Source organism: Pelobates fuscus, chromosome 5 (assembly GCF_036172605.1).
Source record: "Pelobates fuscus isolate aPelFus1 chromosome 5, aPelFus1.pri, whole genome shotgun sequence".
NCBI lineage: Eukaryota > Metazoa > Chordata > Amphibia > Anura > Pelobatidae > Pelobates > Pelobates fuscus.
In genome coordinates, this window is record NC_086321.1 from 133,341,287 (window position 1) to 133,358,635 (window position 17,349).

The 17,349-nt window shown below is 38.3% G+C and overlaps 1 protein-coding gene across 1 annotated transcript in view; it reads left to right on the forward strand.

Annotated features, from left to right (window-relative positions):
* The window catches only part of AACS (acetoacetyl-CoA synthetase), an 82,659-nt gene that overhangs the window by 13,556 nt on the left and 51,754 nt on the right, over nt 1–17,349 (forward strand). The window contains exons 2-5 of the mRNA XM_063454336.1: nt 3,474–3,577; nt 10,913–11,033; nt 12,856–12,969; nt 14,289–14,386. Of these exons, the coding sequence (XP_063310406.1) occupies nt 3,474–3,577; nt 10,913–11,033; nt 12,856–12,969; nt 14,289–14,386 (437 nt within the window). The remainder of the gene's footprint in view (nt 1–3,473; nt 3,578–10,912; nt 11,034–12,855; nt 12,970–14,288; nt 14,387–17,349) is intronic.

Sequence of the window (17,349 nt, forward strand, 5' to 3'; positions counted from 1 at the left end):
CACATGTGTCAGTATAATACAGACTCTAACCTTAAAAATTGCTCTCATCATCCTCCCCTCTTTTTATGAATAAATATAGAAGAATTCAGTATATTACTCAACAAGAAAGTAGTATGGCTTTTGTAGTAACGCAGTGCATGATAAAACCCTGGCAATTGCTCTAATGACATCATTTAAACCTTGTAAAGAGGAAGTATGTTTGTGTTTTACAATAACAGACTTTACTATATGGCAATAATCCGTATGAGTAACTAGTGCAACATCTTCATATTTTGCAACATTTGGAAAACAAATCCACTTTTAAATCAGCCAATATTTTTTTTCTTCTTTTTATTTTTATATACCATATATATATATATATATATATATGTGTGTGTGTGAATGTGAATGGAGGGTTGTGTTTGTGTGTAGTGTAGGCATGCAGGAGTGTATTTTTGTGTAGTGTTTGCATTTTAATGTGTATGTGTAGTGTTGGCATTTGAAAGCATTGGGGTATTTGTGTGCAAGATCTGTGTGTTTGAATGTAGATATTTTTATGTGGTTACTGTAGCAACCACAGCGCATGTGTTGTGGTTGCTATGCATTGAGAGCAGAGAGACTGCCTGTGGGAGGTCTCTTCTGCTCTACCTTGTCAGTCAGTTCTTCGGCATAGAGTCTGTTCTGAAGAATTGACTGACAGGTCCAGAGATATACCTTTTTAATAGGTGTTTCTCCCAATACATATATTTGCTAGCAAATCTGCTAGTACAATGTATAGATGAAATGATATGCTCTTTCAAAAGAGCATAAATTGTAGTACCAAGAAAGATACCCTTTTATATTAATATACATGTATATGTATACATACATAATAGTCTCAGGAATTCACATTTAGAAACACTAGTTAACTTTCTGTATACCTCAAGGGAACTATTTAAGGAATGATTGCAATCCTTGACACACACACTGACATACTCACACCCACTGAAACATACAAACACACTGATATATATAAAAACACACTACTGAGGCACATAAACAGTGACCATTATAGATGCGCACTGACACCATACACAAACAGACTGAGCCGTATGGACACATACTAACAAACACACTGACCCATACACACACACACAAACTAACCCATATGGACACTCGCTGGCACACCCAAACTGACACACACTCACTGACCCATGCAGAGTGCACACTGACCCATATGGACACTCACTGGCACACCCAAACTGACACACACTCACTGACCCATGCAGAGTGCACACTGACCCAAATGGACACTCGCTGGCACACCCAGACTGACCCATACAGAGTGCACACTGACCCATATGGACACTCGCTGGCACATCCAGACTGACACACACTCACTGACCCATGCAGAGTGCACACTGACCAGCTGGCTGTCTCACTGGCTGGTGTTGTAAATGAGCTCCCCTGCTGCTTTTTACGCTCCTTTCCTCACACACTGTTAACCTTGTGGGGGAAAGTGAATTGTAATAACTTCCTACCAGCATAGCGGCAGGGGAGGGGGAACAGCTGTCTAATTACCAGGCATGCAGGACATGTCCCGAGACTTGGTTTTGCTGGCACCGGAGCCAAGAACATGGGACTGCCCTGGCAAAATACACGACAGTTGGCAACTTGCAGTGAAGTCAATCTGGCATGTGGAAGAAATCTGTTGCTTTTGGAGTAAAGGTCAATATGACTAAGTGCATGACTGTTTTTCTGTTTCTTTCTTGCAGTTGTGATGGCACTGTTAAGGGTTATTCATTGAAGTGTTAAATTTTGAAAGGTAATGTGAGTTTTATATTGGAGGCCAGTAAAGCTGAATTGAAAATGTAGCCTTGAAGACTTTTTCCAGTTCAGCTTTTGAAATTCACTTTAAAGTTTATTCACTAAACTCCAAAGTGTAGTAAACTGAAATACAAATGTCAAAATTCGGCCTAAAATGGACAAGCTGTGGCTATAGCTAGGTTGGAGAATTTCTCCAAATCTGCTATGGTTCCCTAACTTTTGCTCGCGTTGTGGGTTCATTGAGGTACACACTTTAAGTATATAATTTTCTTTTGTAATTTTTGATGCCATAAAACTTACAATTTTATATTTCGATAAAGACCACTGTATTCCTTTTTTTTTTTTTTTTTTTTTTTTTTACTAAGAACTTATTATTGTTATTATTGTTTATTGGATGGGATGAAAGTACTTTTGTATTTTGTTATCACATATTTCCAAATACATTTATGTATGTTAAGCTAAAGAATAGGTGGAAAAACCCCCAAAATTATGTGGAAATGTGTTAAAAAAAGAAGCTTTGTGTCCATTCAGTCTACCCATTTTATATGATCTCTTTTTATCTGTTGCATGTAATTTTATTTGACCTTACATTTTTGACTTCCTTCAATTCATGACTGTGTTCCAAGTTCCAACCCGTACAGGATGCCATTACAATATAAGTAGTTAAATCATATTCAAACGGTTTGACTTCTTACTTGGGGTCTGCCAGGCTCTCTACAACCTCCTTTCAGCACGAAGAGCCAGAATATCCATAGGAAATCTGTTGGCTCTACTGAGCTAAGCCCTGGACCATTGGGCTTTGGTCAGAGCTGAGAACTTCCATCTAGAGAGGGGTCGGGGACCCATATAGATGCACAGATAAGAATTGACAGTATTCTAGAATGGTTTGACTACTTACATTGTTATGGTGCCAGGGAACTCATGGCACCATAGTTGCTGCAGCTTATTGTGGTGATTATAGTATTTGGAGTGTTTCTTTAAAGGGACTCTCCAGTGCCAGGAAAACGTATTCATTTTCCTGGCACTACAGGACCCTACAGTGCCCCTCTCCTTCCCAGCCCCCATCCCAAGTTGCTAACCGGAATCCAGCACCGATGTCTCTCGGTGCTGGTTCAGGCTCCGCCTACTCTCCTCCCCCGCCGACGTCAGCCGGTGGGGGAGACCTAATGCGCGTGCTCGGAAAAGGCCGCGCACGTGCATTAGACCTCCCCATAAGAAAACATTATTCAATGCTTTCCTATGGGGATTTCGGCGACGCTGGAGGTCCTCACATAGTGTGAGGACATCCAGCATCGTATAACACACTTTCTAAGAACACGGAGGTACCTCTAGTGGCTGTCTAACAGACAGCCACTAGAGGAGGACTTAACCCTGCAAGGTAATTTAGTACAGTTTGTAAAAACTGCAATAATTACACTTGCAGGGTTAAGGGTGGTGGGAGTTGCCCTTTACGTCTGCTTCTAAGGAGTTTAAATTTTGTAATCCAACATCTTAAGTAGAACATTCTACATAGTCTATATATCTTGTCTAACGTATTTTAAAAACTACAGGAAGCGTACTGGTAATATTTTCAAAGGATACAAAGGTGAAAATAAATAGAAGTAAAATGTAAGGTAGGAACCTGTTTTGGAAGTTACAGCTCTGAGGTACATGTCTGTAATTGATAGTCTATTACACCTCTTTTCCAGAAAGTTACAATGATCTATACCAGTGGTCTGTGGAGTGCTATCCAGAGTTTTGGGCGGAATTTTGGGACTTCAGTGGCATTGTATATTCTCGCCGGTATGACGAGGTATGTTCATCCTCAATTTTGCAAATACGTGTGTTGAGTAAAATTACTACTGAGGATATACTAGTATTTTAAATCACTGCTGGGCAGAGGTAATGGCAGTGCAGTCCCCTTAGACCATAATAACAGACACCTGATTGATGGAGCTTCTCTCTGGTGAGGGCGAAATGTGTCTACTACAGATACTTGCGCTGTGCAAGTACAGGACCATTTAGAACTGTAAATATATTAGATATTTGTCCCTTATTTTTTTATTATGTGTTTGTTTGTTTTTTGCCCACTGGAGGTTTATCTATATATTATTAAAATGTATTATTATTACATTTATTATTAGTATTTATATAGCTCCGACATATTCCGTGGCAGATTACAAGCACATGGCCACATTTAGTGGATGAACTTCTAATTTGCAGCAGTGACCATGAAAAAATATGGAATGTTTTCTCATCACTCCACTTTTAGAATTTTGCCCTGGAATTTCTCATTATACGTAATCCCCATAATGTGTACATTTCTGAGCACATCAGCAAAAGGTCAACACCAAAAATGCTGGTTGTGGCTGCACATCAAATGTAAATGTATCTCTGATTTTTGTGAAAACTTACAGTTTACAAATGCAGCTTAGAAACATGCTCATGAGACTGTTCACAGAATCATAAATTGCTAAAGGAATTTTGGTCCAAAATAGTGAATTTGGAAAAATTCTCCAACTCTGCTTATTTATTTGAGATGTCTGATTTTACTGTCACTCCTGTTAAGTAAATAACTTTAATTGAAAGGAATATATGGTAGATGCAGTATTGGAAACTACCTCCATATAAGTATGAATTTACTTTGATTTATTAATAATATTTTTTATCAACAATAATCAATCTTTTCTGTTATGTCATTACCTCTTGCTTGGCCATTCCTATTTTCAGAATTATTTATTATATGTGAAAGGTTTGCATTATATCCGCATCTATTTCCGTCTCTATACATTGAATATTTTCAGATGTGTTTTCTGATGCAGTTCGATCAAAATTATTACATCAGTCTCTTTACATAACAGAGATTTTCCTTAAAGGCTTACACCATGCACCATGACCACTTTAGTGATTTAAATGATTTAAAGTGGTCATGGAGTTTGTATGTGCAGTGTTTCTCTGTGAAACGCTGCACGTATAGAGTTTAATGCATTTGCTACCAGACTTGTACCTCCATCTCTGGCAGCATCAACCAGCCAGGCTGACTAATGTCAATTCTGTACAAATTTAGAGTCGCAGACACTCATTCATTGGCTGAGAACGATGAGCTGACAATGCTCTCAGCAAATGACTGGCAGGATCAACATCTGGATTCTTCAGTCCTGCAGAAACCAGATGCTGTAAACACTGCTTCCAAGTAGACTAGGCACCCGGGAGGACCTGGTAAGTGGGCAAACAGTGTAAAACACTTTGCCCTATTACCGGGAAACATCGCCAGGGTAATCCTAATATCATAACTAATACAGCATGCAATGTTATTATGATGGTTGGTGTAACCCTTTAGCATATTTCGAATCAAACAACACTTGATTATTATTTACTAATCTGGAAAATGCTGCTTATTGAGCAGGGAATTGCAAATTTTAGGGCAAAACAGCTGATCTAGAAGAATATTTCTAGTTCAGTGATTTTGGTCCAAGATTTGCAATCCACTGGGGAATTTCCGTCCATTCCTAGTTTAGTGAATAATCCTTCAAAAATGCTGCTGAATGAACAACAAATAAAATATAATATGTTTTACTTTTATGAGCTCAACGATTTTTTAACCACATTTTTTTTCCTCCTGATTTCATCCCCCACTTCCTTCTCTATTTCAAATATTTGTGTTTGTCTTGTATTCACCTTTTAACTGCTTACATTTTCATATACCCGAGCCAAACTCTGATCACAGTGTTCTTGAGTTGTTTACTTGTATGCCTAGTTTTAGCAGGAATACTTTTTTTTGGCAATGGCAAAGGAACAAAGAGCTACATTATTAAATGGAGGAGAAGTAATAAAGTCAGCCGAAAACACAGACCGTATAATTCTTTTTAAAGCATTAAACAAAACTGCATTTTTATCACTATATAGTAAATATAGGGTAGAGACAGAGAAAAAGGATACATAGTGGTGAACAATGTTTTATCAGAAATCCCATTGAGGGGTTCTAGAGACATAGAAATAAACCACACGACCAAAGATAAATTGGTTTATGGAGGTCTCCAAAATTCTTTATTATGTGCTTCATCAAAATATATACTTTGTATTCAGGGTCGCCACTGGCATATGTGGAACTTTGGGCAAAATAATTGTGGGGCCCTTTCATCCACTCCTCTTTATCTCCGGTTCCCCTTCAACGGGTACCACAACACCAGGAGCGGGATCTTGGTCTATGATGGTCTATTGGATGCACTGTGAGGGATATGCATTTCTCTGGTGCACACCTTTCACTGTTGCCATGACATGAGCTTTGAGCGTCTTATCACAACCGATAGAGAGGAGCACCAAAGATATAGACACCTCACATTGTACCCACTGAACCATCAGGAAAGTAGCACTGTGCCTCCCCCAAAGTGTTTGCTACTCTCATCTCTTCTTAAGGGCATCTTACTTATATTAAATGAGTATGAAGGGCCAGGGTTAGTTTTTATTTAATCGTTGGACAGCACCTGAACTTCATTGCCCAGTTTGCCTAGCCTTAGTGAGAGTAATACAACTTTGTTTCTGATATAAGGTCGGTGGAGAAAGATAATACATAATTATGAAGTGTATATTATGGTAAAACAATGTCACTTATCAGTTCTGGTGACAAGATAGGACTGGAGGCTAAATGGTTGAATGGTTTACGGATGTCCCCAGAAATGAAAGATGGCATTATAGTCAAATGACCTTGTGGGAATTTCTCAAAACATCTTACTCCTATCACTCTGTGGCAATACTCACAGACATATTACAGTGACCCTGCAAAATGAGCTAAAATAGGCCATAATCAGAATAATTACAGTGATTTTAGTTTCATGAGGCACCACTCTCGGAATTCTTCCTTTTGTCTGAAGCTCAAAGAAGACTAGTGTTTTGCTGTAGTGCTGAAGGTCAGCCCTTCCATAGATTTGATGTAAGTGCATTGAAACAATTCTCTTAAAGTAACACTTAAGGATATGCTGAAACCCTAAAAAGCTTTTGTGTCTATTGCACTTGAAGAATCAAGTTCAGTACCAGTGACCTGGTAGATTGCATACACAGAATGAATCTGTAACAACTCCTAGGCAATAATATATCATAAAGATGAGTGACTTTTTGATTTAGGAGCTGTTCTAGTTGTATTTACCCCCAGCTGATTGCTGGTAGCCATGTCTTTAACTCCTTCAAAAATGGATGTAGAGGGATTTTAAACCGATTCACTTGTGACACATTTAAGCAACAGGGTGGACTTTTAACTGAAGCAATTTGCAGCAGTTACATGTCAGTGCTCCTAGTGCTGTAACCTGTTCTAGTAAAATACATTGCTATGATTTTGATGTGTACCTTTAAATTTATTCAAAAGCTTGTGATACAGACGAGATAAGAATTTAAGTACTTAACAAGCAGGAAATGTTACGTTCACAAATGTAAACAAAAAAAACATGGAATAATCCGTCTGTCAAATATTAAGAGCTGTACTAAGGGGTGTATTAAAAAGTATTAATCATAAAAGCCTCTCACTAGTCATTTAAATAAAATGGGTGCTTCTAACTGAGGCTGGGAACTGTCCGATAAACACTAACCCCTACCTCAGCACTGTAACTGCCTGCATTAATTTACTGAGTTATTATCTTAACAGCCACCCTTGTTCACAGGTTGAGATAATGGTAGCACCAAATAGGATACAATTGCAGAGAGCGGCATAGACAGACCGGATGTGTGAGTAACAGGTGGTGGAGTACATATCAGACGAGGGTGAAGCAATAACAAGGTCGTTCAAATCACAGCACTTGAACAAACACAGACAAACTAGGATGAAGCAATATAGCATTGTCCGTAAAAGTCAATAGTCTGACGATAAATAGTCATATGAGAAAGGGCATGGGTAGTGGGTACCATCAAGGTTATGGTACACTTTCTTAGTACCAAAGGCAACTTCCAGAGAAAACTACTTGCTGACCTAAGGCATGTGACACCTTACCTCCTGTATTCATGCTGCTGTGCATTTAAAGTTAATCTGGCACTTGCGCATGTACAGTCCAGTAAGGGTGTAACTCTGTTAGTACTCTTTTAATGGAGATCTCTATGTTTCTATATAACTACATCTACGTATGCCACAACCTCCCTTTCATTCTCTGGAAAGACGAGGCAGTAACCTTAGAATACTATGGAAATAGTTGGAGACATGGTTGCCTGTGATTCTGAAATGGATTAGTTAAGTACCTGTGCCTTTGGATGTGAGCCAGGCATAATCTCACCAATACCGTAATACTGATCCATTAAGCAAGCTTGAATTATACATTGTGTCTGCTTATGAAAGAGAAATATTAAAACACATCTTAAAAGTCGGATTGCTAATGAAAATATGCATTTGGCCTGTTGTAATATTTTGATGCTTATGCACCTGTTCGTGACCTTCATACTTTTAAATTGTACAGACGTGGCCGAAAGTATTGGTTCTCCTCTCCTTTTTTAAGGAAAATGCAGAATTTTCTCTGCACTACGTGAAAATTGACAGAAGTATTTGGTATCCACTATACTGTATTTCAAATGTAATTGAACAGAAACTTCACTTTTGATTTATGACTTCACGTATTACTTTAAGCAGTTAAACGAATGAGAATGACACCGACAAAAAAAAATATACTCTCAACCTTTGGAGACAATAACTGCAGTCAAGCACTTTCTGTAACTGTGAATAAGGTTTCTACACTTTCCGACTGGGATTTTTCCCTGCTCTTCTTGAGCAAGCTGATCCAGTACTCTCAGGTTTGCTGGCTACCGTTTCCCAAAAGTAAGTTTCAGCTCTTTCAACTGATGTACGATGGCATTCAGATCTGGACTCCAAGAAGGCCACTTTGGAATGCTCCAAAATTTCTTATCATCCAATCTTTTTGAGGTATGTTTTAGGTCATAATCCTGAGGAGGACCCAAGACCTGTGACTGAGAAACAACGATCTGTGAGGATATTTATGGGATGATAAATATTAAAAATAATATTTTCATAAAAATTATCAAAAATGTATTTAATAATTTTTATTATATCAAAAATTGATATATTGGCACTGTTACCCTTGATTGATTTAAAGCGACTATTTTAACTCTTATAAACCCTGGAGTAAGTTTTATTAGAGAATTTGTATTTCACACATTAATCACAAACTAATTATAAAAATATAATTTATTGTGACAATACTAATAATATAATATGTAACATGCGTGACATTATTCAGGGAATATTTAGGTATAACATATGTATACAATATGGCGACAGTTTAGACACAATTTCAGATAGCTTATAGCAACATATTTATTCACATAGATGCAAATTTCAACAAGATTTACGACAGGACACTTTTTTTAAATCAGCTAAGCAATTCCTAACAAAGAACTTTCCACAGATTTACATTTTTTCAACATAGCTTACAGCCATAAAAACTTAGCTGCCAGTTTTAATCACACTGAGTTAACTCACTCACTACTGGCTACAATTCTCACAGGAAAAATAACTTTTATATTGTAATTTACAAATACAATATTTCTCGTACCAGATCAGTTTAACCATTCCTTCTCATCCGATAAACAATAAGAATAATTCTAACCAGATTTGACCTTTGCAGAAGATTAACTTTTCCTGATTAAAGATTGCTATCTCTAAATTCAGAAAAGTCAATATCTCTGGATAAGATTTTGATATGCTAAAGTTAGCAAATTACCAGTAAATATATTGTTCACTTATTTCTCTTGCAGTAAGGAATATTGGAGCACTATATTTCATTAGCTAATTATGGTTTCTAAGTTAGAACTCTTACCAGCCTTTAAGCAGGTATATTTCAGCTTTTAGTAAAAATGTATGCATTTAAATTAAATTAAATTAAAAAACAAACATATTTATCAGTTTTCTTGGTAGAATTTCTTTAGCTTGGAGATATTCCATACATTGTGTTTGCAAGTATGAGTATAGAGCAGTGGTTGCCAAACTTTTTAGGTTCAATGCACCCTTAATATTTCAGTATTTTTCAAAGGCACCCCAAGTCAAAATTACTAGGTTGTATATCGGTACAGCGCTGTGGCATTTACTGGCGGTATAGTGTAATGTACAGTGTTGGTGTTTAAAAATGTACTTGTATATAGTTATTGTGTTTTAAAGGGACACTATAGTCACCCAGACCACTTCAGCTCAATGAAGTGGTCTGGGTGTCAGGTCCCTCAGGTTTTAGCACTTCAGATGCAAACATAGCAGTTTCAGAGAAACTGCTATGTTTACATTTGTGGTTAAGACAGCCTCTAGTGGCCATCTTCCAGGCAGCCACTAGAGGCACATCTGTGACGCTGGAGGCATATTATGCATTGAGAAATGCTTTCCTATGGACACTTTGAATGCACGCGCGGCACTTGTCGCGCATGCGCATTCGGCTCCGCTGATGTCGGACAGGGGAGCTGACGTCCGCAGGGGAGGAGAGATCACCAGCGCTGAGGGAGCCCGGCGCTGGATTAAGGTAAGTGGCCGAAGGGGTTCTAACCCCTTCAGCGCCACGGAAGGGGGAATCTGATGGTGGGGGCACGTGGGGGGAGGGGTGGGGACGTGTGTGGGGTAGATCTATGGGTTGGGGGCTGCAGGGCAATTTTTGCACCGCGGCCCCGTGATTTCTAGTTATGCCTCTGCCCTGACAGATCTGTCACTTCAATCCTATAGTGCCTTGACAGTCTTCTGATTTCATTGTACCCTGGACAGATTCTAGGCATTCAATGCCAAAGGCAACAAAGTAACCCCAAAACATCTCTGAGCCTTCTCCATGTTTGTAGGGATGATGTATTTTTCTCTGAAAGCTTATTTTTTCTTTATGTAAACATGGAGTTGTGATTTGCCGTAATACTGTACTTTTGTTTTGTCTGTCTAAAGGACATTCTCCCACGACTGTGGCTTCTCAACATACGTTATGGCGACCTACAGTTGGAGTTTAGGGCAAATTGTGCATTACAGTATTTAATTAAAATAAAAAGGCAAAGGAACTAATACTTTCGGACACATCTTTAAGCACTTTCAAGGGCAAATTCCTTCTTTTCTTGTGTTTTAATATGTTTTCACTGAAATTTCTGAATGTATATGTGAGTCCATTGCTAATGCAAGACAATAATTATTTTGCTTCAGGTAATTGACAGGACGAAAGGAATTGCTGATATCCCTGAGTGGTTTCGAGGCAGCCGTCTGAACTATGCAGAGAATCTTCTTAAACACAAAGAAAATGACAAAATTGCTCTGTATGGTGCCCGTAAGTACCACAAAACCACTGATTAGTACTTTACCACCACAGAGCATTGGTATAAATAGACATTATTAAAACTATTGCAGGAATGTATGTGAATTTGAGTTTATTGTATGAGCAGCTTTTGGCACTCCTGCATCTTTGGGTAAGTGCAAGAGTTAAGAAACATTTAGGACATAACATGTGTGTATTCACAAGCTATAAACAGGTCCAAGTTCCAGATGAAATGTGTGGCCAATGTATTGCCTGGTTATAGGAAGTGCTCCTCTAGTCATCTTGGGAAACACGCAACATTGTAGTCGGCTGTTAAAATAAATCCTGGCAGCGGTACCATCATTTTTCTTTTACAGGTAGAAAGAAAATACAAAGAAGGTACGTTTAATTGAATGTCACAGGAAATACATGAACTCCAATTACATTGCACAAACATTCCAAGAGCCTTTTCCCCTTTGTTCAATATCACCTGTGAGCAGGAAAGGGTTTCTTTATTTAACGCTTATTTTGCTACACGATCTGTACATTTAGATAATTTTTCTCTAAATCTTGTTATACAATAAGTATCAGTAATTCAGCATGGACTGTAAGCATGGAGACAATAGATTTGTTGGCATATTAGTGCACACAGTTAACATATTGCAGTGTAAAAAATATTTGTCACCTGTAAATATAGTTAGTGGGGGGGAAAAAAGGTGAATTTGAATTATTCATCTCTGATATACCCATTCCACTGTCTTGCTACACTTGAGTTCTAAATCTGTGTCATCGTGTCCTGTGACAGTGTGTGTTAGTTATTTCTAGCACTTGATAAACTGTGGCACAGCTGATGTCATACCCACTCACTGACGTCAGCATTTACACTCAGGTATAGGCAACTTGATATGCTCTTTAACAACATACAAAAAAAGGTACATGTGTATATTGTAAGATATTTTTTTTCTATAGCATGTTATAGGTGTGGCACAAACAAAAGCAAATGCTGCTCTACTATTGCTGCATTCTTGAAACTGGCCAGAATCTCAATATAAGCACCATTGTTATCCCTGAATCAGTGTTTTCACAGAACACTTCATCTTCAGCTATGTGATTTGATGCAGCGTTCTGCCTCAGCCTGACTGGCGTGGCTCCTTCATGTGAATTCTAATACCTATTAAACTCATTCTTGGAAGTCCGCCTATCATCACAATTTTATCTTAATCCATCCTGGCCACGTGTCACTCCCAACCTCTACCCAGTACTGTCAAAGGAACATAGACTGTGGGGCCTCTGCAGACTTGAACGGGTTAAAAAGTGAATTTGTGGAGTTTTTATTTTTTGTAACTAGGTGTGTGAGCTCTCATATCTGTTTTCCCTTTGACTGTGTGTGCAGGAAAGAAAATTACTGCCGCTCCTCTACCTTCTTATCATTTTTTTTTGTCTCTTGACCTTTGTAGCCTCTTTTTCTTTGTAAAAGCTGTGTGGGATTACTAGTAACATGGCACCTCATTTGGACACTAAATAAGTATTGACATCACTGGATTGTGTTAACAGTCCATTTGGCTTTTATTGTGTTACCCAAACACAATATAATTTTCTGTCAGTGAGTGGCCACATATGAGTGTAATTTGCCAAATCTAGTTTGCAGTGGGTACACATTCATCTCATTAACTTGAGGAGAAAACCATTTCAGGTTTAATGTACCTATTGATTTATAGATATGATAGCAATTTGACAAGTGTTGTGTGTATGTATTGTTTTATTGTCTGTTTAAAGCACTTGCCATTCATTTTTATGTAGTCTTCAACCTCTGTCCAGGGGTAATTCTATTTATTTTACTCCTAATTCCTCTCAGGTGAAGGCAAGGAGAATGTGGAGAAGGTTACGTTTGAAGAGCTTAGAAGGAACGTCGCCCTGTTTGCAGCTGCCATGAGGAAGATGGGTGTTAATACTGGGGACAGAGTCGTTGGTAACTGTCTGCATGTATATCTTGTGTGCCAAAAGAGCTTTTCTTAAAGATTATAAAATGACAGCTTGGCTTTAATAAAACCAGACACTCTTATCTCTTAAGTGTAATTATCCCTTCAGTAGAACGTGGATGCAGTAACATGTAACGTTCATGTTTAACACCGAAACACTTTACAAGCGATGTCGTAAAATGTGCATATAAGTGAGATACGGTAATACACATATGTGTGTATGTACATGTACGTATATGTGTATTCTAGCCAATAATGTGTAAATATTTTCACAGGACTGTATTTTTCTAGAGTAACATAGCAGCTAGAACATATTCTATTGTACAAAGCAGCTTGTCCCTCTGCTGGCAGCTTGAGAGACCATCACCATTTATATTCCAGCTTAACAGGCCATCAATATTTATATCCCACTTGGCAAAATTATATACATTTGGAGCTATGTGTTCTGTGGATCAGTGCTTAGTCAAGCCAATGCATTAACATTCGATTGTAGACAGTTGATTGATATAGCAATAGAAAAAATAGTGGTTTATTAACGAAACGAGTTGTTGCAAAAGAGCAATGTGCAACATTTAGACCCCAATAGATAAATTAAGAAAACAAAAGCAAACTACCCCTTACATATGCTTAGAGTTGTTGCCAAATGGCAACCATAGTACAACTTTGAGACCACAATAAAAAAATAAAATGAAAAAAGAAAGAATAAACTTAACATTGAAATACCATCAATGTTACTATGGTATATGGCAATAAACATTTTCATTGTAGCACAATGTTGTATACTAGTATAAATGCGCATTACATTTGCCTGCAAAAAATGTTTTCAGCTTCCGGGTTTCAAAAATTGAGGTGCGCATTCGATTCGATGTCGCATTACATTCGAGTAAATCCGGTATATCATTTCATGTGAACCATCCTTCTCAGAAATTTGAATATTATATTTACTTTGCTTCTATTTATACTTAACACATATGCATTTGTTTGGTTCAACAAATTAAGCTAAATTTTGAAGCCAGCAAGCTGTATTTATCATTATCCCTGCAATCACACATATCCTGATTTGCCATACTGTAGAATATAAAGTGTAAATAAAGAACAGAATGCCTTTTACATGCATTTATGGTGATGAATTTTAGGTCTCCTGAAATGTCAGGTAGGTTATACAAATCATGACCATTTATGCAGTGTGTAAAGATTTGTATGCATATTGTTTTCATTTTTGTAGCATGCAGTTTTCGGTGGTGCCAAATTACTTTGGCTACAGTTTTTTTTTTAGTAACCATTCTAAATGGGCTGTTTTGGTTTTTAGGTTATCTTCCAAATAGCATTGAGACCGTTGAAGCAATGCTGGCTGCAGCTAGTATTGGAGCAATCTGGAGTGCTACATCTCCTGACTTTGGAGTCAACGTAAGTGTCATCATTTCTTCTTCACATGATGAAATTGGATGTGTAAGGGCTGAAATAAACTGCATTAACTCAAGGATTTATTTTCAGTGGTTGGTCGTACATGGATGTCACATGCTAGGTCTTGCAGATGTTATGGATATAGGTCAATATACAAGGTCCATATGCCAGACCATATGTGAAAATGAAATCTCAAGTATCCAAAGGCAAAAGATGGATAGTAGGAAGAGAGAAACAGCAAGGAGAAGGATGGAATATAGTACTGGTTGAAATGATACAGGAGGGAAGGAATGGAAGGTATGAACCAGGTTTAGATCAGAGCAGAATCCTGAGGTTTGCATAAAGGAGTACTGTGCATGCAATATGCAAAGAAATATGTAGATTGGATAGTTCCCCTCTAAACAAGGATAAGGGGAAACTCCCAATCAGACTGGTATTTGGAAAAGAACACTAGTTGTACAAAATATATACCTTGGGTGTGTACCAAAAAGAGGTAAGAAAAGGTATTTATAGGGAAAGCATAGTGACACTGGATAAATATGTATCCTGGCCTAAACAGTGATACACTGTAACTTTATTGAAAAAACTGTAGAGAGGATACAATATAACCATGTCCAAGAAATGCTTAGAGCCCTTAGGAAACCTCCCCTTTAGTGAAGTGGAAAGATCTCAGTATCCGAATGACAATAAAGGCATATAAATGCTAAGATATAGAGATAACTTACTATTGAGTAATCCACAAAGAGGAGAGGAAAACAATTTTATACCTTAAATACATATAGAAGTTAGATAGATGGGGTAGTGGGGACAGTATAGCACAGTCTGAGCAGAGGTGCCCAAACTGTCCGTAAATAGAGAATCTGGGGTTACTTATAGTAAGAACGAGGGATGGTAGGATGGGATATATACAGTGGTATCCACAGTTAAATAGAGGAAAAAATCCCTGATAATCGCCACTGTTCTAAACTCCTGTCCACTCCCCCAAACACCTTCATGGGTGTTCTATTTATAGATAGTAAAGGTTGCCTAACAAAGCTGAGAGTAGATAAGATTGAGTAGAGGTAGTGGTGTAAACAGTTCGATAAGGGATGGAAATTCCCAATAATCACCACTATGCTAAACTCCTATCGACTCCCCCCAACACCTTCGTGGGTGTTCTATCCTTGTTAGATCACTATGCTCTGTCCCCTTAAACTGCCATTATCCAACTAATGCAGCTTCTATAGAACAGCCAGCAATCATTAATTTAACGAAAAAAATAATAAGTGAATAAGTGCCAAGAAAAGGATTCCCTCGTGCATATTGATGTGCTCCGTGAGTGAGTGAGTGGAATCCACAGAATAAACCCGACGCGCGTTTCGGAGTACTAGACTCCTTCGTCAGGGGTTAGAAATTGCCGCCCGAACCCCCTCGGTATTTAAATGTAGGCTAGCCAATCAGACAAGATGAAGGAGGTTTCGTCATCAGTGACGTGTCGCCGTGCGACCACGTGGACTTACTTGTGGGCGGAGTATAAGCCGCCGCGTCAGTATCATCATTAGTGACGTGTCACTTCGCGACCACGTGGGATTAACTATAGGCGGAGTATCAGCCGCTGTGTCAGAATGATTGGCATCTGGTTTATTTACCTCAGTGCCCAGACTGGCGGCGATCTCGGAAAAATTCCATACTAGACACAAAAGTATTAGTAATCACTTTACTATTTATGTTAGATGAATTTATATAGGGATATATGGAGATGAACTCATACTTAAGGACATATTTGCCGATCGCTAGAAAAAATAGTGGCATAAGCTAACCAATTATTTATGTCTCAGTCATTAGAACGAAATGTCTTAAATTATATTTTGTATATTGAAAGAATAGACTCATTAGTTATTTTATTAGCTTGAATTGCTAAAGATATCTTCTATAATCTCTTATGGGTAGATGAGTATATGCAGATTTAGACAATAAATATATGGGTTTGTTATTATTTAATCTTTCATATGAGAATGGAAGAGGCAGCTTTGAGAGAAAGAGGGGGAGGGGGGAGGGGGGGGGGGAAGTGGGGGGGGGGGGCAATTTCAAAACAAAATATATTTGTGATTCAAAGGTGAAACAACCTATTACGTTAAAGAAAAGAATATATTCACAGATAAATTGGACCACCCAAGTATAGCGGTAATATTGTTAAATGTTCTAAAGGATGCTATTTTTAGAGGCTTTGTTAGATAAAAGGAGAGTATGAAAACCCTTCGTTAAGTCCCCTGGGGGACAGTGTCTTTAGGCGGTATATCCAGTAGCATTCACGTCTTCTAAGACGTTGATCCCAGTTGCCTTTTCTTTGGTCCGGTCTAATTAGTTCGATGCCCAAAAATTTGAGGACATTGGGGTCCCCGTTATGGGCGATTTTGACGTGTCTGGAAACAGGAGTTTCAATGTTCCTTGCTGTTTTGACCGAATTAATGTGCTCAAGAATCCTCTTCTTCAGGGGTCTGAAGGTTTTTCCCACATACATGAGTTGACATTGACATGTAATCAGGTAAATCACCCCCTTTGAATTACAGTTGAAAAATGACAAGGAGTCAAAATTTTCTGTGTGAGTACTGTTGCTGAAGGTTTTTGAGCTTGAGCTTATATGACTACAAGCTTTACACCTTCCGCATCTGTATGTGCCCTTGATTTTGTTTGACAACCAATGTGTTGGTAATTTCTTTGGTTGGAAGTGGCTGTGCACTAGCATATCTTTTAAATTCCTGCCTCTCCTGGCTGTTAGGGAGGCATGCGCAGGGAGAACATCCTACAATTGTGCGTCTTGTTTTAAGAGGGGCCAGAAGCGGTTCATGATTGTCCTAACCTGCTCCCAACCGGCGTCAAACGTAGCGATACATCTTAATTGTTTCTGCTCTGTTTCCTTTGTAGTTGAGGGGGAGGTTATGTCTTCTCTAAGTAGACTTTCCTGTTCTGTTAGGAGAGCCCTATGG